This window comes from Octopus sinensis, linkage group LG3 (genome assembly GCF_006345805.1).
Source record: "Octopus sinensis linkage group LG3, ASM634580v1, whole genome shotgun sequence".
Taxonomy (NCBI): Eukaryota; Metazoa; Mollusca; class Cephalopoda; order Octopoda; family Octopodidae; genus Octopus; species Octopus sinensis.
Genome location: NC_042999.1, coordinates 78,325,379 through 78,350,729, shown reverse-complemented (window position 1 = coordinate 78,350,729; position 25,351 = coordinate 78,325,379). Strand labels below are relative to the sequence as shown.

At 32.4% G+C, this 25,351-nt stretch overlaps 1 protein-coding gene across 5 annotated transcripts in view; it reads left to right on the top strand.

The window, feature by feature from the left end:
• Positions 1–18,962, top strand: part of LOC115209743 (dual specificity mitogen-activated protein kinase kinase 4) — an 88,719-nt gene extending 69,757 nt beyond the window's left edge. For 4 of the 5 annotated variants that reach the window (XM_029778250.2, XM_036501106.1, XM_029778251.2 and 1 more), the window contains exons 3-12: positions 5,076–5,133; positions 7,304–7,417; positions 8,670–8,789; positions 10,320–10,442; positions 11,920–11,971; positions 12,379–12,506; positions 12,797–12,874; positions 14,106–14,251; positions 14,797–14,842; positions 18,604–18,962. In XM_029778250.2, the coding sequence (XP_029634110.1) occupies positions 5,076–5,133; positions 7,304–7,417; positions 8,670–8,789; positions 10,320–10,442; positions 11,920–11,971; positions 12,379–12,506; positions 12,797–12,874; positions 14,106–14,251; positions 14,797–14,842; positions 18,604–18,714 (976 nt within the window). In that variant the 3' untranslated portion in view covers positions 18,715–18,962. The remainder of the gene's footprint in view (positions 1–5,075; positions 5,134–7,303; positions 7,418–8,669; positions 8,790–10,319; positions 10,443–11,919; positions 11,972–12,378; positions 12,507–12,796; positions 12,875–14,105; positions 14,252–14,796; positions 14,843–18,603) is intronic. The other variant, XM_029778253.2, reaches the window with a different exon arrangement.
• Positions 18,963–25,351: the final 6,389 nt, after the last annotated feature.

Genomic DNA, 25,351 nt, shown 5'->3' with positions numbered 1-25,351 from the left:
TAAGAAAATGTAACAGATCTTTGCTGTGGTGCATGGTAATCAGTTAAAGTGTCAATCTAGTGCTCTACTCCTGCAGTAAATTTCTCTCACCTACTCGACAATTTGTATAGCCTATAACCTTCAATTCTCATACACACTATAATTTGACTTACATGCTTATTATGCTGCTGGCATGTATATATATTTTAAGTTCTGACTTTTTTTTTTTTTTCTTGGTTTCTGTTTTCTTTTGTTTGTTTGTTTGTTTGTTTTAGCTCTTATATTGTAATTTGTAATTAGAATCTTGGCTGATAATTAGAGTTGTAGATATGCATTAGCAAAGTAAATTTACTAAATTATCGTATATAATTAACTATATAATTGTTATTGTAGTTGGTTAAGTGGTTTATGGAGGTGAGTGTGATTTCACTTACCTACAAACATTTTTCTTTTCTTTTTTTTTTATAGTTGGGTGCTCAAGTCTTTAGAAACGACTCTCAGTATGTTAAAAATAAATTTCAAAATGTGCTTAATTCATGCAAACATTGAAAGTTGCAGAAGCAGTTTTTGTCAGCATGAAAATTCCATACGTAAAACTTATTAGAGCAATAAAAAAAACCATAACATCAAATCTGAAATAGAATTAAACAAAAAGTACAGTTAGCTGGATCTCAGTTTACAGAGTTAATTTAGAAGCTTCTATCAAGGTATGTCGTACCTATGACAAAGTTGCTTTAGTTACCAAGTAGTGAGAGGAATATTTTGATCCACAGGTTTGGTTAACTAGGTTTGCTGAATTCCTATGTCCTTACAATGTCTTAACCTTTCTTTTATGCTAAAAAGAATGATTGATCTCTTCAAGAAATACGAGGGGTGCTGAAAAATTAAGGGTATTGCAAAAGGCCTAATTGGAGGCCCAACCTTCCAAGTTCTTTTACAGGGCTTAGAAAAACTGAAGGACCACTGCAATGTGTGAATCTGAGAGGGGAATAAAATCATAATTAACTGATCCTCTTGTATTGCATTTTCTGTTATCCAAAGCCAAGAACTTTGCAGTAACCCCTCTCATATACATTTTCTTTAAGAGATCTGCCATTCTTATATATACATAGATAAATGCTTTTAATAGTTAACAGGTTATATATCTCTGAAATTTATTATATATTACTAGCAGAACGACTGCTCTCTGGATAGTTTTCTGCTAGCCTCTTGATAATATTTTCTCATTTGATTCCCAATTCTAATGATTTTTATATTTTACATCTAATTATTTCTTTGTATAATAGTGCTCGCTTGCTTAGTAAATATTGCTTTCATTATTTTATTACAGTCATAATATCTCTTTTATAAACAAACATCATGGTAGTCCAACAACTGAGGGAGAATCAGTTAGTCAAGTTTTACCTTCCCTTCAAAGCAACATCTGTAAGCTTTGCAGTGTGTGTTAGAGAGAGGGGGAGGGAGAGAGAATATTGCAAACATGAATAAATAAACATGAAATGAAAATATTGTATAAATAAAAGGGCATTACTACACAGATGTATATGCCTCCAACTTTGTTGCCTCATAACATCCAGAAAAATGGATACTTTATAACAAAATTTTCTACAAATACTGCTTAGATGTTGTGGCTTCAGAGTATATAGGGATTTATGGGAAATAATTTTTCCAAGGGAATGGAGAGAAGAGTTTCAGTAAATTCACACAATCTGACTTTTTTCCATCATAACTTTCAGGAAGATGGGTATCTTTTAATGAAAATTTATACAAATCCCTTTCAAATGGCATAAATTACGATTATAAAGAAATTTGTGGAGGAAATTGGAAGGGGGGATTTTTGCCATTTTTTTTTTTTAAACCATAGCCTTTGAAATGATGGGGTTTGGGTGGAGGGCATCTTTGTGTGAAAAAAGTTTCGAAAACTTTTTTTTACACCCTTCTCTCTCATCATCCCACTCCGGACCTATTTTGGCAATTTTTATTTTTATTTTGCACTTCAAAACCATGAGAAGAGCATTTTCAGTTTAAAAAAAAATTAATATTTTCAGAAGGAAAAGTGAGTGATTTAAGGGCGATTTGGCTGTTGTTTCTAGCACATCCAAAGACAGCCCTCCTCATTTCTTTATCACTCTCGCATGTATTGATGTTTTTCAATATTTTCTCACCATAAATACATTTATATGCTATAAAAAGAAAATTTGAGAAATTATGAATCTTTTTGCAACCCGACTCCCTGTCCCCAATTGTTTCTGTTTAGAAATTAAAATATTGGAGAGCATGAGGTAATTGCTGGCATTTATCCACAGTGATTTTTAAATATTACGGGGATGTATTTGCACAGCAAGTGACTTGATCTGAGATCGTGTGCTGAAACAAAAACAATTGCAGTGTGGAAGATGTTTAAAAGCCATTTAAGAACACACAAAAACTGTTAAAATTTCATTTGTGTCAAAATATTTTCTTTGCTTCAAAGCCACAACCTGTTCACTGACAAAACTTCATAAAAGTAATGCAGCACAAAGTTTTGTCAGTGAACAGCGCACGCACACGCGCATTCATTGCCTTTCATTTGTGTGTATGTGTAGCTATGTGTGTGTGTGCAAGTGTGTATTGGTGTATGTGTCACTGTTGAAGTTGCTCATGCAACTTGTGTATATATTGGCTTAGTGGTATAGAATGTTTGGAAACTGTGAATAAGAAGCAAGTTTCGAGTACTTGGTAACTTTTTTTCTCCTCATCTTCTAATAGTAATTACCCAACTTTCAAGACTCTTCTTACAGCTATCCCACTTTTAAAAATTATATGGGTATTTTAAAAAATTTTCATTCAATAAATAATGTTTTTACATTACATATACATTAATAGAATAAACTATCGGTTTCTCGAATAGCAAATTTAAACTTAAAAGAGTAAGTGAAAGACTTTGCAAAGGAAAATGGAATACCTCGTAGTGAATGCAATGAATATTTAAATTTGTGAAGAATCGGATGCAGTAAATGCAATGAATATTTAAATTTGCGAGAAATTGGAGTTTAAAAATTCAATAAACTTGGGAAATTGAAATTATAGGAAATTTCTTAGAACATGAATTTATAAAAATATTTCCAGATAGTCAACCCTTTAGTAATTGCTTTCTTTTAGTAATTGTTATATACCTAATTAATAAGCATAATACATATAGATATATATTTAATATAATACTTTCATTTTGCAATAGAAAGTAATTAACATTATTATTTTAGGTTGATTTTTTGTGCATTAGTTAATTACTCATGACAAAATTAGTATCTGTGATTGATCCTTTATAATGTTAACCCTAAACGACTATTTTATCCTTTACCTTCCTGTCAAAGGCATAGTAGCTTTCGTGACTCTTATATGATGACTTACTAGTTACTCACCATTCTCTTTAGCAGTAAATACAATAAGTGTTTTTCTTACTTTTGGTTTCTTTGTATGTGAGTGAGAGATTTTTTTATAGAATTTAAAATGGAACACCCTTGACATTTTCATTGAGGACACAATGCAAGAGGAATAATTTGTTATGTCTGTTAGTAATGAAAAGTTAACTCCCTTCGTTGTTGGGCTCTTTATCTGAAAGTCTTTATTTTCACCATCACAGTTTCTATGTGTAGAAGACTCTTGTTTGGAAACACAATTGAACTATCCTGCTGAGGAAAAACAGATGTTGCGGCTTCTTCTTCTTTTAGAATTATTACCAGAGGGCTATTAGACATTCCAGCAATGATCATTTTATATAATAATAATGAAATTATTGTATACAGTGCTCAGGTGCACCACAACTTGTCAGACAGTGCATATAAAGCACATGCAGTAATGTACAAATGTCTGGAAAGCGAACAATGCATGAGTCAGATACATGCTTGTGTGTGTATGGAGGGGAGGAAAATCAGGTGTAGTGTTGGCGAATCTCAGGAAGCATGGAAGTTTTGAAGGATGCAGTGCTCCGACAACTAACAACTGATGCCGGCAGTTTGTTCCATGTTTCAGCAACTCTTAGCGTGAAAAAATGTTTCCTAAAGTCATGGGAGCTGTGCTGTTTTCTGACTTTGTAAATATGTCTACGGGTGTTAGATGGGTGGAGTTTGAAAAGGTGCTCAGAGTTATTGTTTGTACGATGGTTGATCATTTTATCTTTTGCATATTTAGGGCTACAATATCTAGTGTGTGTTTCCTTCTAAGACAATGGGGTATGATTTGTCTGTAATTTAGCTGTTATTTCTAACAGATCATAGGATCACATAAAGACAACTTTGTTGTCTTATTAGAGTTGTACATGTTGAATGAATGGTATTTATAGCATTACAATTGCTTAAAGTGAGAAAAGGTCGAACAGTGGTATTGTGAAGAGACAACAAATTTGTACAATAAATATCAAAGAACAGTTTTAGGTTACTTAGCTCTGAAGATAACTGATGTAGAAATCACAAATGAACAGTGTTTCATTATCCTGATGCTTGTGAAGGAATATTCTAGTGCCAATGCTACTGAAGGAACATCCTGGTATGACCAAAGGGTTAATCTCATGCTGCTGAAGGACATCAAATGTCTGAACTGATGAATATTATAATAATAACAACCATCTCACTATGTGTTCTATGTTGATGCTATTGCAATAACTTTTTCTTTTTACTTCATAATTTGCAAAATCAAAGAATATTAGACCACCATACAAGAAATTGGAGGTCCATCTCCTGGTATTGGTACCATATTGTTTCCTTATCTCAGATACTAAAACTCAAATCAGTCTGTCCATCGAGTACTGCAGAATAGAAACAACTACTTTTATAGATGTAAACAATCACAGGACCACAAGACTGTTAAACTAACAAACATTTCATTAGGTTGTTGTACTTGGTTTCACTCCTCTTGTTGATACAGTTTGGAGACATAGATTCTGTCAAGCCAACTTGTCTAAGATACACCATGCAAAGACAAAATTCATGGTGGTCCTCCTTAATCCAGTGAATTCATGATTATTACTATTCTTCTATAACTATAGTTATACATGGTTTTTCTTCTGATGTTTTTATTGCTACATTTTTATATCTTACTTTTCTTTTTTAATGTTTCAGAGAACGTCTACGTTCTTATGGAATGACTTCTGCGGGTAAACTACAAATAAACAGACAGGTAGGTCAGTTTCTTATTAATCATCATCATCACTGTTTCACAGGATGTTTCATCTAATTATTGAATTCTGTATAAGCACAACAGATACAACAATGCAGTAGCCATGATATACAACTAATTGCATATTAACCTCTATAGGTATTGTACTTGACTGCAACAGGTACTGTTAGTAACCACCACATGCTGTAATTCACACTGTATGTCTGCTATAACAACTGGCATATATTTATATATAATACCCACCAAAGATTCATATTCATTATAATTCAATTATGCTTAGCCATTACTCACAATGTGATTATGACTTGGTAGTTTGTACTACACTTTTATTTATTGTTTTAGGTGCATTTGCTGTTGCAAACAGGCATAGACATTCTCTTGACCCTCCCACTCTGACCCATCACAATTGGAAGGGGAGAAAGCTACATTAGCAGTCAGCTGGTACTCATTTTCAGCTGAGTGACTGGAGCAATGTAAAATAAAGTACCATGCTCAAGAACAGAATGTACCCCCTGGTTCAGGAATTGAACCCACAACTTTACAATCATTACCTGAGTAATAATGTCAAGATATGCAATCAGCATGTCAGTAATAACTTGCACAGATATAATTGACCATGTGTATAGATACTGTCTATACACATCTGTTAATTCATATCACTACCAAAAGTCAAATCTTTTCAGATATTAAACAAACGTATCAAATGCTATTATGCTGTTAATTGATACAGATCCCTGGTCAACATTCGTTTTTTCATATGTCCAATCCTACTTACTTGCATTGAAAAATATACACTATTAATTTTTTTAAATATCCAACACCCACACACATAGACACACTCTTTTACTTGTTCCGGCCATATACCTAAACATATATGCATTTATTTCTGTTATAAAACGTTACCAAAATTCTGACTCTCATCAATTTTTGCGTGTGTGTCAGGCTTACTCTCTGTATTTCAAGAACTAAAGATAATAATGCTATAAACAGTTCTTTACAAGAACTGTACCATTCAAACATATCAATTTAATAATTCATTTAGAAACTTTTTTGAAAATCTTTTCTTTTGAACATCTTAACATAACAATACCTATAATTTTAATTAAACATTCTACCCCAAGACTAATCATCTCGATTTAATCTCATGCGATTGTAACCACCACATGTTCAGTTTTACCCAATTGCATGTCATGGAACTTGATTTTAAATCTGATTTTACAAATCATATTCCAAAATTTAAATCACTGATCTTGTGAAAAAATATCCAGGTTTATTGCTTGTCTCAACCAGTAGTAAATCAGAAAACAATCTTTCCTTAAGTGAGTAATAAACCTCCATTGATCAATAATTGATAATATAAGATATAACATCCACAGATACAATATTACTATTTCAGTAATACTTCAGTAGATAATATATACTGTATTCATAACAACCTCTGCAAATATAACCACTGAACATGCTAAGGCTCTGTTGTACCTCATTATGCAGGACATAGATAAATTGTTTCAATCAGTTTAAAGGAAAATTAAGTAATAATATTTATCTGAGTTTTTAATTAAAAATTTAGATTTAGATGTAGGTCTAATAAGTATGTTTTTAATTGTTGAGTTGCTGAACTTCTGAGATAAAGGTCATCAACTTCGTCATCATCGACCTTACATCTAATAGCCAGTGCATTTGACATTTACACTTAAAAAGTACATCTAATGTTATCTCATATAATTCTCTGAAATAAAATATGTGCGCTGCAAAAAAAAAGAGGTGAGATATGGCATTTCGGTCAAGGGTCTTTTTTGAAGTAATGAAAAGTGTGGTGGAAGGTGGTTAAAGTAGATGATGACTATTCAAACCATTCCTCATTTCCTACCAACATGCATATGTTTGGTTTTACAAACATAAGGAAAAAAAACTCAAATATGTCTGAGAAAAATACTGAATTAGCTTTGTGCCAAGACATTTTTTTAAGCTAATTTCAAATTTTGGTCAAAACTCCTATATCTGATAATGATGAAATATATATATACTAAAGTGTGTGTGTGCGTGTGCACACATGCGAGTAACCCTTCATAAACTATAAACTTCCTGAACTAGAATATAAATGAAGAGCTATCACCTAGTATCAAGTTGGGATATATTTGTTTTCAATGTCTTATTTTGTGTCTTTCAGAGTTATAAATTCACAGCCGAAGATCTTAAAGATCTCGGATTAATTGGTCAAGGTAACTATGGTACAGTCAATAAAATGGTACACAGAGAAAGTGAAACAGTAATGGCTGTGAAAGTAAGTCTTTTGATTTATATATTTTACATTCATATTTCAGTTTCCATGTTATAAGTATATATTTATTTGAATAATTTAAAGAATGTAGTTGTGTAAAGCCAAAACAATGTGAGAACATACAAAGTAAACTACAAATTGAAAAGAAAACTGAACTAAGTTGCAGTTTTACCTTGTATTTCTATATTACGGGGTGAAGACCCCTTCTTCAGGACATTCAGAAAAGCAGTGGTTGGGAAAAGTTTGTTGCTCAGTAAGCAATAAACTTTTTCCAACTACCACTTTTCCAAGTGTCTTGAAGAAGAAGTCTTCACCCCAAAATATAGAAATACAAGGTAAAACTGCAACTTCATTCAGTTTTCTTTTCAATTTGTTGTTTACTTTGTATGTTCTCACATTGTTCTGGCTTTACACAACTACATTCTTTAAATAATACATACCAGTTGGATTTTTGTTTAATTGAATATCTGTGTAGGTAGAACATTTCTTGTATCCCTTTTAATATAACTGAGGTTAGGTAAAATAGCTTATCATTCAGAATAAAAAGTATATATTCACATTGATTTTAGGTATTAACTTATGTTAAATATATCCAACATAGTAATCAGGTCATATAAACAATGGTAATGATGAAGTTGCTCTCTGGACTGCACGATTACTTTGGAGAAAGAATACTTGTGTAGAATTTCCATATAAATATTTATCAGAGCACTGCAAATAGACAAAATTTCAACCTGATGGTCTCCAGACTACATTTTAGTTTCAGCAATTTTGCTCCTGCATAACATACTCATCTGCTTTTTTTTTTCTCACCTTCTCTATTCTAAGTAAATAGGGGCAGAAAAATTCCAGATCCTTACCTAAAAGATCAGTATTTGGGCAGGTGGGGTTCTTATCTGCTTTGCAACAAGTGACTGTGAGATGATGATCTGTAGCTAACTTAAGAAACTTAATGTTTCTCCTACTTGATCTTATTTGTTATGTTGTCAGTTAAGTTTTGGCTGCATAACAGTATCTTGCCTGAATATTTTTTATAGCTTCTATATTCTTAAGTCCTCTATTAACAAATAAGTAATGTGTAAGACATCCTCATTGCCCTTCTAAAAACAAAGCACAGTGCTAGGGATAATATTTGAATCAGTAACTAATTAACTTGAAAATGTCTTGACATCCTTTCACCCATTACAAGTTATTCCATTTGTAAGGAAATTATTAATTATTTCTCCTCCTCTACTCTTCTTTTTTTTCACTTCAGAGAATCAGATCAACAGTGGATGAGAAAGATCAAAAACAACTTTTGATGGACTTAGATGTTGTGATGAGGAGTAACGATTGTCCATATATTGTCCAATTTTATGGTGCTCTTTTTAAAGAGGTAAGAAGAGTTCCCAAACTTCACAATAACCCCTTCTCTTAGTTCAACTGTTTATTTATATTCATTTCAACCCTGGTGTTACACTAGTTCAGTATTATGACCACTGCTTGTAATGTTTTTATTAAACTATTTCCTTTTAGTCATTAAACATTGTATTGGACATTGTCTTATTAAGTATTTAAGACTTAAACCATGTAACTTCTTAACATTGCAAAGCCAGTAGTTTATATTCAGTTCAATTCCTTCAAACTTTTCATTGACCATGTTTTGCAACCAAGTTTTAGTTCTGTCTTTCAATGCTATCATAGGTTATTAGGTTTAGCAGTATCTAAACACATTAACCCTTTGAGTACAAACGCTCTAAAGATAACCATGTTTTGCAACCAAGTTTTAGTTCTGTCTTTCAATGCTATCATAGGTTATTAGGTTTAGCAGTATCTAAACACATTAACCCTTTGAGTACAAACGCTCTAAAGATAACTTATAGTTCTAAAGATAACTTATAGTTCTATGATACGCATTTGCTCCCAAACTGCCTGTTTTAAATGTCAGTTGAGATTTTGTTATTACATATATAACATGAGAGATTTCAGTCTGATAAAAGTTGTGTCAATTTGATGTAGAACTTTCAAGATTTTATATTCTTAAATTATTTTGAAAATTAACTGAAACGCACATAATTATTAGAAATTTGATAGTAAAAGTTTTAACCCTAACCCTTGCTGTTCTAGTAAGCTAAATGTTTGTTTAGTTACTACATATAGGAGTTTTCAACTACATTATCTGCTATCACACTGTTATTCTGTTGTCATATGAAACTATTTAATTGCACAATACTGTAAAACATCAAACTATGATATTTGTTAACTTCCCTTTAGCCTGAGGCTTCACTCCTGCATTGTTTTTCTCTTTGGTGAGTACCTGAGTAAATAGTTTACAAAATATAATTTCATCCCTTTCCAGTATCCAGGATTAATAAAATATAAACTGGTAATATTCTAGAATTAATTGCAATTACAAATATATTAATCTACTTTGAACAATACAAGTGTTGTAAACAAAGAATTTTCTACCATTTTTATCATTCTAGATTTTAAAAGCTAACCCTCCTAAGGTTAACTTGGTTTTTCTTCAATCATTTGATTTTCAACTATGGTAATTGTTGTAGATTAAAAGATAATCTCCCAAGTGGAGTCAACAACCCAGTTTTATTTTTGTTAAGTTTAAGCAAATTCATTTCACTTACACTACTAATGCTCTTGAGTAAGTTATGAATATTACACAATCTTATTATCTTCTGTTGTAAAGTTGTGGTGTTCTGTCTAATTTAGGAATCAATGTGACAAATCTAATTTCTTTTCATTTTAGAATAGAATACACTTTGGTGAGAAGTGCACTGGGAAAAAAATTGTGACCAATATCAGCATTGGAAGAAATGATGAAAAAATAACAGTTGTCTATAATGTTATTCTTTTTAATCTAGATTATGTCAAAAAAGGAAGCTTTATTTTCAAATTTTCCCATTTTTTGCAGGGGGATTGCTGGATTTGTATGGAAGTAATGGACATATCTTTAGATAAATTTTATAAATTCATATATTCAGTTATGATAAGTACTATGCCTGAAGAAATATTAGGCAAAATTGCTGTAGCAGTAAGTACAATGCCTTTACATGTTCTTTTGATTATATTTTTTGTTTTTATTTTCTTACCCTGATATATATCATTATTTATGTTAGGGGACATTTTGTGAATTATTTCAAGCAAGGCTCTTTGTCAGAGAAATTACTAAAGAGACCTTCTTTCAAGAAATAATAGGAGAGTTTCTTCATCAAAGAGGGATAAGAAAGCCATCCATTTCCCTAAGGAAAAAACCTCTTATTTTATTTATTTATTCTTGTTTTTTTTAAAGAATAATGTTATTAGTTATAAGTTTCCAGTGGGCCAACCACTGGTTCACTGCATTTCTAACATCAAGAGTGATGAAGGATTGTCTGTGCAACTTGGGCAGAATAAATATCACGGGATTTAATTCAAAAACACGAGTTTACTGGATCCCCCCTCCCATCACCTCAAGGAAGTACATCCAGTGGCAAATAGAAAAAAACTGTTTCACTGTTCCAATGATATAGTTGAATCAATGAGAGGTTGCCCTTGATAACAGAGGGGAGGGTTATGCATAAGAGGCACTCTAAGCATAAGATTATAGTTACTATTACAATCATTATGTTGTGTCCTGGGGCTACTGTTAGTCAGTAAGGTTAGGGCAACTATTTTTACAACTGGATCTGGTCTGAGGATAATTCACTTTCTTGATACATTATTTTCTACTGCTACTACTCAGGAGTGTGGGTTTCTTTCTTCCTTTCCTGTTCACAGACTTGAATGTTCTGCTAAAAAGTTGTGGGTACTACCCTTCCACTTCTATGACAAAAAATATTCATAAATTATTTTGTTTTTGCAGTAGAACTCAAATCTACAAATAATAGCATGTGGGATATTGGCTTAAAAACCATTTGGATAGGAAAAAAGTTCATGCCCATAGAATTCAAACCCACATCTTCTGATTGATAATAATTTAATATTATCTTTTATTCAAAACACTACTGTCCTGTCTGCTTTGGAATGGTAGCACATCTGAAGAAGTGGGTTCAAGTCCATGTGCAGCCTTTTACTTTTTTCTATCCGAGGGTTTTCTTATTTAATACTATACATGCAATTATTTATAGCTTTATCTACTTCAAGTTCTACCATTACAATGATTTATTTCACTTTATTTAATAAAAAAAATAGAATTTCTACAATCAATTAGAAATGTAATCTATTTTTTTGTCAGTCAGTTAAATTGGTTCAACCAGAGTTATGCACCTTGCTCTGGGGCACACCTCTATAATAGATATTAAACGTTTTCAACGTACAACCATGTAAGCTATAGTGCTGTGGTTTAACCTCATAATCAACAAAATTATTTAATATAAGTAAAACTAAATTTAATTTCAAATTTATTTTGTTACAAAAAAAGAGAAAATGATTTTCTTGCTGAAGAATTTAAGAAATTATTTCTCTATTGAAAATAATTATGCTTTATATTTTATTGCTTTTAACAAATTAACATGTTATTTCATTTCCAGACGCTTAAAGCATTGAATTATTTAAAAGAGAAGCTAAAGATTATCCACAGAGGTGAGTTGAAGCTATAGAGGATTTATTATTATTGTGCATTTGTGTCTTCTGGTCTTGATATTTGTGCACAGATTGTAGCCAAAATTGCTGCTTATACACAATGTCTTTTGTCTGTAATCTTCCATGTAAACATATCTAGCTATTAAGGTGTTTTGTTCAAAGGACCAGGGAAATATTTCCTTGCTTGGAAACAGGTGAGGGTTTACAAGAAGAGCATCCATCCATAGAAAATCTATCTTGACAAATTCCATCTATGCAAGCATGGAAAAGTGGACATTAAAATGACATTGATGAAATATATTAATCAACCATAGTCCCAAACCTGATATTTTTATCAACATTTTTTCGGTTTTTTTTTTAAGTAATTTTTTTAAAATGAAATCATTAAAAATTTACCTCTTTTCCAGATGTGAAACCTTCAAATATTCTGCTGGACAGAAAAGGTAACATCAAACTCTGTGATTTTGGAATTAGTGGTCAGTTAGTGGATTCTATTGCCAAAAGTCGTGATGCTGGCTGCCGGCCTTATATGGCAGTAAGTATTCTATTTCTTTGTTCTGCTGAAAATTTTGATTCTTATTTACCTTTGTTACACTTTAGTTATTCTTGATGTTGGCTAACACAGCATCAGCAGATATACTGCATGATGAAAGGAAACGAAATATTCAGGGGTCTTTCTCTCTCCTTACCCCAACTTTTTTTTTATACAATGCTTTTTAAGCAAGGAATTGTTGTTACAATCCCATATCCACCCAGTTATTAATTTGTAGCCTCTATTTAATCCTCAATATGACTTATTGAATTGCATAATTTCATTTCTTCCAGCCTGAACGAATTGACCCTCGAGCATCCAGTCGAGGTTATGATGTAAGATCTGATGTCTGGAGTCTTGGAATAACTCTTGTAAGTTTTTATCTATTTTATTTATGTATTTCTATATCATCATCATTATCATTATTTTAATATCTACTTTTCCATGCTTGCATGGGTTAGATGAGAGTATGTTAAACAGTTTTCTACAGTCAAGTTGCCTTTCCTGAAACCAGAGAATATTTACCTATTAGCTTAGTGCTGGTGCAGCCCTCTTTCCCTACATCCGTCATATCCTCACTGCTGGGTCAAGGTTGTTGGAGCAGAGGTGATGTCTATGTCAGCTCACACCTAAAACAACTAGCAAATGTATGGTGTATGCTGCCAAGTCTACTTGCTTGCAAGTGACGGTCATAGTCTTTATTTATACACCTATGCCCTTGGACTGTATAATTTATCTGTACATTACATTTCAGTCAGCATATGACATATAGGCATGGCCATATGGTCAATCACTGGATTTCTAATGTAATCTCACTACAAAGCACCTTGAAAAAATGTCTGATAGACCCACCCACCCACCAGCTTTGTGATTGAACTATGTTAACAGAAATTGTACAACCCATCAGATGAACTGTATTTGTTGCCTGATTTAACACCATTACTTGGATCTCAGGTATATTTAGCAGAGTCTATTGCTAGTATTTTGACCAGGATGACTCTTGAGTAGTGGTTTCTGACTCCATTTCTCCCCATCTATCTCAGAAACCCTGCTAAAAGAAAGGTCATTGGTGCTGCCTTTCTTACTCTTGCTTAAATATAAAAAAATATTCTCCTTTCATTTTAAAATGCTTTATTTGTACCTACAACCATTGTAACTTACCATTTTTCATGTATCTCATAGTGTACATGGTCTTTATAAAACTCATTCTCAATGATTTTCATGACTTGTGTGTTTTACAAAGATAGACCAACATGTACCAACATGTAACTATTCTTCTCCTTATCTTGAAGTTGTGCACCTTTCCCATCAGGGAAAATCAAATTTTGCATGACTGAGTTTGTATTCCCCTTCTTCATGTGTCTACCTCACCATTCATACAAATGGTATCATTTGTTTGCAATCTCTCCACGAAAGCAGATTCAGACTGTTTGTTGTTTGATAAAGTGGGTGAGCAATATCGAAATCTTCTCGGTCATCTGAAGAAGACAATGAAACTAAAATGATTTAATTTTTCGACAAAAGACAAGAATTTACTTGAATTCAAAATTTATTTGCTTTTATTTATTTTTTAATTTTTAATTTATTTTTTAAACACCCCAGATGGAACTATCTACCGGTCGTTTTCCTTACCCTAAGTGGGACAGTGTTTTTGACCAGCTCACCCAAGTTGTGCAAGGACCTCCTCCCAGTTTGCGCACATATGATTCAAGATTTTCTGATGAGTTCAAAAGTTTCTTATATACATGGTAAGAATTATATTGCATTTATAAAGTTTTTTTGTTGTTGTTACTTTTTTTTTTTTTCAAAATAATTTTCACAATCCTAATATGGATTGGACTAATACGGTTGTGTGGTTAAGAAGGTCAGTTTGCAACCACATGGTTTGAGGTTCAGTTCCATACTGTGGCATCTTGGCAAATGTGTTCTACTGTGGCCCCAGGCTAACCAATGCCTTGTGAGCAGACTTGATTGACAGAAACTGTGTGGAAGCTCATCACCTGGACTACAACCACTTGATTTCTAGTATTGATTTATTCACTTCCTTGTATCTTAGTAGTTCAGCATAAGAAACTGATAGAATAAGTACCAAACTTAAAAAATAAGTATTGGGGTCAATTTGTTTGACTAAACCAATAGAGTAATGCCCCAGCATGGCCACAATCCTCAATGACTCAAGTAAAAGATAAAAGATTATCCACAATATGAAGAAAAATCTTTCCATAACAAAATAACAACTCCATGTGACATCTCCCCACATTTTTAACTGATTTTGTTTTTCTTTTCTTTCTAGCTTGATAAAAGATGAGAGAAGAAGACCAAAATATGGAAAATTATTGGTAAGGAACATTTTTCTTTATATTCATTTCATCTTAACCATTTAAACTTTGTTGTATGCCCTCATTTATGGAAGAAGGGTTTATATTTGCAAGTAGGTAAATGTGTGTGTGTGTCTTTTTATATATGCTGCAAAACAGATGGTAACAAGAAGGGCAGCCAGCTCATGTCAAAAACATGACACATACAATAACAAAGATTTGCAATTTTGTTTATGCCAAATGAACACTGAGGCATTGTGAGACCTGCTCAAGGCATAACAACATAGAAAAACGTGATGGCAGCAGCATTGGTGATGATAAATGTGTGTGCGTGTGTATTTTTATATATATATATGTGTGTGTGTGTGTGTATATATATATATATACGTATGTGTGTGTGTATAAATCATCAACAGTTAACATCTGCCTTTCATGCTGGCACGGGTTGGATGGTTTGACTACAGCTGGCATGCCAAAGGATTGTGCCAAGCTCTACTATCTGCATTGGCATGGTTTCTACAGCTGGATGCCTTTCTAACATCAACCACATTACAGTGTATAAACTATATGTGTTTTGTGTGTATATGTATAATATATATATATATATATAGAGAGAGAGAGAGAGAGAGAGTCTGTGTGTTTGAAGTGATGTACAGATATTGTATATTGAAAATAACAAGCTAGTCAGAATGATGGATGATTATTTATATTTTTACCGCTTTCTTCCATTATTGGATTTATCAAAAAGTGCTTTACAGTAAGTTTGCTTTTGCCTTTTTATATAAAATTAAATCTGATGATGTTTTGGAAAATGGGAGAGAGAGGTGGGATGGTTGCTCTCCCCTTACCTCTCTCTCCCTTTCCAAAACATCAGTTTCAATTTTATATAAAAAGGCAAAAGTAAACCACTTTTTTCATAAATCCAACAACGGAAGAAAGCGCTAAAAATATAAATAATCATCCAGCATTCTGACTACCTTGTTATTCTCATTTTATATATATATTTATATATATATTTCATCTAGCAGTATTTCGGTATGGAAAGGACCATATTCAGTATAAATTTATATAATTATAATAAAGGGTTTTTTCCAACAAGTTGCTTAAACCACATACCGAAAATATTAATCCAGTAGACTGTGTAGTTTTGTTGTTTTCCTTTCTTCTTTTACCGTATATGAGTTACAAATACTGTTGTTTGTGGAGACTTATTTTTGTAGTAATGGTAATGGTAGCCCTTTGACTGCTATTTCTAATATTTTCGGTATGTGGTTTAAGCAACTTGTTGGAAAAAACCCTTTATTATAATTATATAAATTTTTACCGAACATGGTCCTTTCCATACCGAAATACTACTAGGTGAAATTTATTGATTTTATTAAATTAATTGTATTTCACCCTTTATCTGTATATATATATATATATATATATATATATATATATATATATATATATAATATATATATATATACATACTTACACACACGTGCACACAAATACTGCTTAACGCTTTCATTAAACCATGCCAAAAATCAACAGTATCAGCAAGATGTGGTCACCAGACCCATATAGGTGAAGATTTGACTCAGAACATGACAACCTACTCATGCTATGGTATATGTGTATAGATATATATTCTTGGTTGTGGCTGTCATCAAATTTGTTGATGACTGTACTTTTTAAAAGGTTGCAGCAACAAAGAAGTGTACAGCCACACAGGAAAATCACAAGTGCTACTGTATATGTTACACCTACTGTGACATATGAAGAAAGTATGAAAGTAGTGATATTTCATCATCACATGCATGAGAGACCAACCACTGCAACAACAACCACCACGACTACTTCTGTAATCAAAGATCCATGGTCCTCATTGCAGAAGATATCAGCACAATGAAGCTTTATAGTTACAGTTAGATTGTATATTGTTTAGTCTCATTATATTTGTTGTGAAGGTGATAGGTCCCATAGCATGGTTAATCCAATGTGATCAGTTGTTTCTCCCAACTACAACAGGCTGCCAGAAATCCAGTCTGTTGAAAACTGACCTAACTTAACAACCACAGCTTATTTTACTCTCAGGGTGTACTCTCCTAGCCTTTGTCTTCTCAGACTCATAAGAATGCAGAAAAGTACAGAAACATTACCCCACCCCTGTTCTGCAGTTATAGATCCTAATCTATCCTTCTCCTAAACAGATCTTCTTGCAAGAACTAGGAGTCCATTACTTCCAAACTGGTCTTACAGCATGCTCATTCATTGACTCAACTGGTTCTGTATCCCCCACTCCCCACAGACTATTGCTAGATCATCATTGACCCTATGCTAGGTTCTTCCACCTATTTGACAGGCCTTGTTTTTGTTCTGCTGGGTTTATAGGAACTTTCCTCTCCAGGTTAATGTGATGGTGGAGGAAGGATGCCTGTTTAGTCGCCATCAGCCCAGCCATGTAACAGGTTATCCTGGGTTATATGAACTAGTACCACTCAAAGCAACATCTTACACACACACATACACATCAAGTGATCATAAAACATTAATCACCAAAATGTAGTCAAATATAGATTTACAAAACAAACCTCATTAATCTTTATTGTTTGCAGTGTTTATAGGGTAGTCTGTTATATTCCTTTATAATGAAACTAACTTAAAACCTTTTTGATCCTTTTACATCTATTAAGAATTGTTGCTGGCCAAATTGACATCCATTTGTAAATCAAAGATTCAATAGTTTATATCTTGGCATCAAAATTAGAATCTTTCTTCTGGGGTCTTAAACATCTTCTCTCTCAATTATCAAGTAGTCATTATACTGTTCACAAACTGAGTCAGTTACTTGACTTTTGCAATCTGAGTTTGTTCACCGATGGATGATCAGCTTTGTTGACATGTGGAATGTGAACCAGTGAAATCAACTTTATGCAGTCACTTAATTTGCTGAAAAAAGCAACCAAATCTTTCTTCAATTACACCCTATTATCTTCAAATAAAAGAAGGACACATTGAGTAACGATGTCCTAGAGACAATGATTCTGAAAAATGGTCACATGAGGAATATCTTAAAATCAGTTATACATGAGCTCAGTTAGAGATAACTTGGTCCTAAACAGTAACCACAGCCAATGTAAGAACTCTTCTTTTTTACTGTAATGGACAGAAACAGCTCAACTCATATCTACTAACTTACAGCATTCTTTCTTTTCACCTTTGGCTCCTACATACATGGATGAACTTGACTGATAATTATGTTGGCCCTGAACACTACACAATACCATTAACTAGACACCAACTTCTGAATTCTTTACAAATTGTCTGATATCCAGCAAATTCATTCATCCATAGCTCTCATTAAAGAATTACAGTTATCCAAGCCATCACCAGTACTTTATGGCCTTATTAATTCATAGGATAAAATCACCAATGTCATGGCTACTGACAATCTCTTCATTAAAACTATCTTCCAATTTGTTTTTTATGTCCATATTTTCTACTTTGTTTTTCACTTATTCTATTTGTTTATTATGCTAATGTGGCATGATTAGCAAGATTGCTAAAGCATCACTGCATCGGACAAAATGCTTTTGATATTTCATTACATCTTTTCACTTTCTTAATCCTATTGAGGTCAGCTCTGTTGTTCATCCTTCTGGAGATTGATAAAAGAAAAGACCAATCAAATATGGAGGTCAACTTTTATTGATTGTTTCTTCCCTACGAAATGTGTGACTTTGTGTGTCTATGTCAAAAATTACTATTTTTTCTTTTTCTATTTGTCTCTTCAGGATCATCCCTTTATCCGTCGTTATGAAGAGGAAGAAGTGGATGTAGCTGGTTATGTATGCAACGTAATTGATCAATATTATGAAACACAGGGACTTTCTTCAACCTCTTAACAATCAGCCAATTGCTAAAACAAAATCATGGTTTTTGCATTTATTTTATCCACTTTTCTTCCTCTTGGAACCAAAGCAGACTTAGAACTTCAAAGGAAATTCTGTTAACAATGCAAAGAATGAAGAAGAAAAGGGGATAAATAAATAAATGAATAAATAAATAAATGAAATTGATTTCACACGAGAAAAATATATATGTATATCTGTCTGTATGTAGGTGTTTATACATATATATATATACACACACACACCCATATATGTATATATGTGTGTGTATATATGTATATACATTATATATATATACTCTATTTGTATATATATATATATATATATATATAATATGTGTATGTATATATATATATATGCAATATACATTGTATGTGTATGTATATATATATATATATGCAATATACATTGTATGTATATATATATATATATATATGCAATATACATTATATGTATATATATATATGCATATACATTGTATGTATGCATATACATTATATATATTTATATATATGTATATATATATATAACACATACACATTGTATTTACATTTGTGCACTCATGTGCTTATGTACATATATTGCACGTGCAGACATGCATATAGATTTAAAACAACAAACTGAAATGGAGAAGTAAAAAACATTTTAGTTTTGGGGAAAGATCATTCCTGATCCCTTCTCCAGATACATTTGATGGGATCTTGAATCATCGAAATAGCACACAGAAACTCACACGCAAATGTATTGATATCTGTGAGAAATTTGGATCATCGAGTAAAAACAACAATTTGACTGTTGGAATATCCAGATTTTAACACTGGTTTTTACAGTCTGGATATTTCAGATTTAACAAACAAAATTTATTAAAAAAAAAGAAAGAAACTTGTGGCCAAAATTGTGAATAAATGAAAACTGACATTTCAACCTGAAACCGCAGTATGAAAATTTATCCTTTTCTCTCTCTTGAGATGTTCAGCTAAATCCAGCTATATATAACCCTAAGTAAATTACACAAATTTATGAAGGATCTTTACTTAATACCCAGAATGTATTAACTTTATGCTGCTAGTCATTCAAACATGTCCAGGCCCTTTTTTTATATATTTCACCATATAAACTTACACGTGTTGCCAATTAACATTACCCAGTAGCATAAAGTTAGTGCACTTGGGTTCAGTTCCCATGTGATTCTTCCACTATTTTTTCCTTGTAATGCCTGTATAGTTACATACTTTTCACTTTGTGCATGCATATGTATGTGAGTATATATATATATATATGTGTATACATACACTCACAGACAGATAAACAGACACATATAATACACATGCAATCTTTAAAAATTTCTACTTCACTCCTGGAGTTGTTTAAAGTTACACATACATTCATATATATATATAATATTATGTTTAATTTTTAGTTAAACATATGTTTGTTTTGTTGACCAAGTTTATTTTCTGAATCTTCAAAAAGTCTCAAACAAAATAATCTTATGTTATAAAGCTGCAATATTCTAAACCCTTGGTTTATATATATATATATATATATATATATATATATATATATATATATATACACACACACACACTATTGTGTCTTTATGGTTTCAGGAGCAAATAAAAATACAAAAATGTGTTTGAGACATTTTTAAAAAAGGGAAAAATTCAGAATTGGTCAGACAAACATTCTAACTATTATTATGTAAAAAGGTTTTTTTTTCCTACCACAATACACTCCAATGTACATAGTTACATACACACACAAGTGATCAAAAGTAATTGTGCACTATGAAATAATTATTGTCCAGAAACACTGAATAAAATTTTTACAAATGCAAAGCAACACATTAGGAAATGTGTTCAAGCAAATGATTGGTAAAATAGAAATTTTAATTAAAAGTTGATATTGTTAATATACAAATAATTCCTAAGTACACGGTTGCTTTTTGATTACTATATGTTTATGTTGGCATATATGTGTGTGTATTATACATACATAAAGTAAATGAATCTCCGTCTATTTCGACAATGAGTTTCCCAGTTGTTTGATCAACTGATCTGCCTATTCATTGAATTATAGTGTAAGTGGTTGAGTATTTCACAGTCACATGTACCATTAATGTAATCCTCAGGCAGAATCAATATGACACAGTGTGTGTGACAGGGTTGGAAGGCTGGCCTTTTGAACTACATGTACAATATAATTGATGATTTTCCACAGTTTCTGTTTACCTAATTTTATTCACAAGACCTGGGTCAACTCAAAGCTGTGATAAACAACATTTATCCAAGATACCACACAGTGGCATTCATTCTGAGATGTCTTGATTATTGATTGCAAAGTAAACTTTTTAACTACACAGCCATGCCTGCACTCACACACATATACTCTCTTTCTTTCTCTCTCTCTCACATACACACACACGTGTTGATGACGGGTATATATATTAACATAATATTGCTATTATAGAAGACTGCTGTTAGACAGTGGCTATAAAGCAAGGGAAATAATGATATTATAAAAGTCCAGCTGGTGTTTATTGTGAATAAGCTTTATGTGAATCCATTGAATTGGATTGAATTACTGAATTGAACAATCCCATTCCATAAAAAAAAAAACTCGAAATCCTGCCCCCTTCCTTTTTTATTTTTTTTTAATTTATTTTTACATCCTATCCCAACCTGGGACAGTGTCAGTGAGATTTTCTACAACATATTTCATGTCGTTGTAAATCATCTTTCAAATGTCCTACTTTACCTCTCAGCAACGTTGCCCAATTTCTTGTAAAACTTAAAAGCAATATAAGATTTGAAGAAAGCTTGTCTGTAATAAATTATATAATCTGATAAACTGGAAACTGAACATATTGAAACATTTTGTAAATGTAGAAGATAAATAAATTTAAAAATAAGATGAACTAAAATTCTTACAAATTACAGTGGTATATTTATTTATAAAAAAAGAAATGAGTTCGAAATTTAACAGGAGCCTGCAAATTTTGCAAAAAGAGAAGTTGACTTTTTTTTTTTTTACCCCAGGATGAAAGGTGAAGTTTGATATCAGCAAGATTTGAACAAGGAACTTAGGATACATAAGTACTTCAAAGTAATTTATCCACCTATCTGTCACCCCTTGCAACCTCAAAAAACACCATATATTGATAGGATAGGTTTTGGTTGTGAAATATGTTAGAATGTTGAGAATAAGATTAACTTTTAAACAGAACACCAGTTGATTGTGATGTTACATATGTAATGATAAAACTAATTTTGGTAGTCACTAGTGTATTGATTTGGCTAAGTTGATGTTGATGCAAAGAACACAAATTCCATTGAGATTTTAAAAGTGAAAATAGTTTTAATTTTACATTTGACAACTGCAGTTTGTCATTGCTACCAAGGACGGAAACAATATTGACACCAGATGCACAGTTAAATAGTCAATATGAGACAGGACTGTGAGTGGACTGTCTGGCAGCATGACTAGTGTATAACTCACTACTTTCCGGTGGCAAAAGAATTCTGTTTATAGTTTGTTTTTGTCCATGAAAAATAATCAACTTTCTAATAAGATACTATTTATCATATTGTCTATTGTCTGAGTGGTCAGTTTTTTAATATCATCATCAATAGTTGAGTGAATAACATTCATGTTCATACATTGCATTCTGCCAAAGACCTGATTGGTTTATCATGCACTCACATCATTGATTTCTAACCTAAATTCTGGTTGTTGAACCTTAGCAATCTGGTATCAGTTCCTTGGTGTTTTGAAACTGTCAAATATTCCTGCCAATGAAATGACCATTATTGGTGAATTGAACAAAATGAGAATAGGTGCAGATCTGAAGTGTGTACTGGAATATACATTAGAAAAGGTGAATGCAGGACTGAGGATGTTGCCGAAATTGCATAGATAGCAAGCAGATGATCTAGCTGAAAAGACTGGAGTACTGACAGAAAACATTTTCCATGCACATTGTAGTACTGTTTTGTATGAGCTTGAGGTGCAGAAATCTGCATAGCAAGGTATTTGAGAACATTTTATATATATATATATATATAGTTAATCCAAACATGAAAACACAACACAAGGACGTGGAACAAGTATAGTGTTATTGGACACTCAGGAAAGAAGGAGGGTTTAACATTTCGAGCAGAGCTCTTTGTCAGAAACATAGGAAAAGGAAAGATCCAAAGAAAAATCATTGTCACTAGGATGGATGTGGAGGTATCAGTGGAAGAATGTATTGATGTTTGAGACTCGTGGTGAGTCAATACTGACGAAGTCCTTTTTTTTTTTTTTAATTTATTTTTACATCCTATCCCAACCTGGGACAGTGTCAGTGAGATTTTCTACAACATATTTCATGTCGTTGTAAATCATCTTTCAAATGTCCTACTTTACCTCTCAGCAACGTTGCCCAATTTCTTGTAAAACTTAAAAGCAATATAAGATTTGAAGAAAGCTTGTCTGTAATAAATTATATAATCTGATAAACTGGAAACTGAACATATTGAAACATTTTGTAAATGTAGAAGATAAATAAATTTAAAAATAAGATGAACTAAAATTCTTACAAATTACAGTGGTATATTTATTTATAAAAAAAGAAATGAGTTCGAAATTTAACAGGAGCCTGCAAATTTTGCAAAAAGAGAAGTTGACTTTTTTTTTTTTTACCCCAGGATGAAAGGTGAAGTTTGATATCAGCAAGATTTGAACAAGGAACTTAGGATACATAAGTACTTCAAAGTAATTTATCCACCTATCTGTCACCCCTTGCAACCTCAAAAAACACCATATATTGATAGGATAGGTTTTGGTTGTGAAATATGTTAGAATGTTGAGAATAAGATTAACTTTTAAACAGAACACCAGTTGATTGTGATGTTACATATGTAATGATAAAACTAATTTTGGTAGTCACTAGTGTATTGATTTGGCTAAGTTGATGTTGATGCAAAGAACACAAATTCCATTGAGATTTTAAAAGTGAAAATAGTTTTAATTTTACATTTGACAACTGCAGTTTGTCATTGCTACCAAGGACGGAAACAATATTGACACCAGATGCACAGTTAAATAGTCAATATGAGACAGGACTGTGAGTGGACTGTCTGGCAGCATGACTAGTGTATAACTCACTACTTTCCGGTGGCAAAAGAATTCTGTTTATAGTTTGTTTTTGTCCATGAAAAATAATCAACTTTCTAATAAGATACTATTTATCATATTGTCTATTGTCTGAGTGGTCAGTTTTTTAATATCATCATCAATAGTTGAGTGAATAACATTCATGTTCATACATTGCATTCTGCCAAAGACCTGATTGGTTTATCATGCACTCACATCATTGATTTCTAACCTAAATTCTGGTTGTTGAACCTTAGCAATCTGGTATCAGTTCCTTGGTGTTTTGAAACTGTCAAATATTCCTGCCAATGAAATGACCATTATTGGTGAATTGAACAAAATGAGAATAGGTGCAGATCTGAAGTGTGTACTGGAATATACATTAGAAAAGGTGAATGCAGGACTGAGGATGTTGCCGAAATTGCATAGATAGCAAGCAGATGATCTAGCTGAAAAGACTGGAGTACTGACAGAAAACATTTTCCATGCACATTGTAGTACTGTTTTGTATGAGCTTGAGGTGCAGAAATCTGCATAGCAAGGTATTTGAGAACATTTTATATATATATATATATATATAGTTAATCCAAACATGAAAACACAACACAAGGACGTGGAACAAGTATAGTGTTATTGGACACTCAGGAAAGAAGGAGGGTTTAACATTTCGAGCAGAGCTCTTTGTCAGAAACATAGGAAAAGGAAAGATCCAAAGAAAAATCATTGTCACTAGGATGGATGTGGAGGTATCAGTGGAAGAATGTATTGATGTTTGAGACTCGTGGTGAGTCAATACTGACGAAGTCCTTTTTTTTTTTTGAAGATGAACAATAAAGAAAACAAGACAAAGAATTTATTGGTCACATTAATGGGTATTGATGATGTTGCAGGTAGCATACTGGCATCTTTGTGATGTAGCTGAAAATGCTTGATGTGCCGAGAAACAGCATAACGTGTTTGTGATTGGATCACCAATGTATCCACAACAGGAATGTTGGTAATTTGGACAAAGCTATGATGAATGGAAAAATATACTTGCTAAGATATATTGGCAGTGTTTGTGAACCTGTTTAGTGTGTTGATAAGCTGCATAGCATTCTTGACAGGGTCATGTACAAGCATTTCAGCAGTGTTGTTGAAAGTTTTAGGCTGCAGTGCATGTCTCTTCTTGAGGTCACTAATTGTAATGGTAAAAATGATTTCTGATTTTCAGTAGTCACCTGTGTGAGGATTTGGCTGAGTTGATGGAAAGAACAAATTCTATTGAGATTTTTAAATGCAAAATATTCTTACCATTGACAATAGTCTATGGTTGTTGCTACAAAAGACAGAAAAGATATTGACACCAGATAAACACTTCAACAATCAGTATGAGACAGGAGTGTGAGTGGACTGTCTTGTGGCATGATAAGTGTATGTTCCATTACTTGCTAGTTGCAAAAGAATTCTATTTATGTTTTGTTTCTTTCCATGAAAAACAAGCATGAGAGATAAT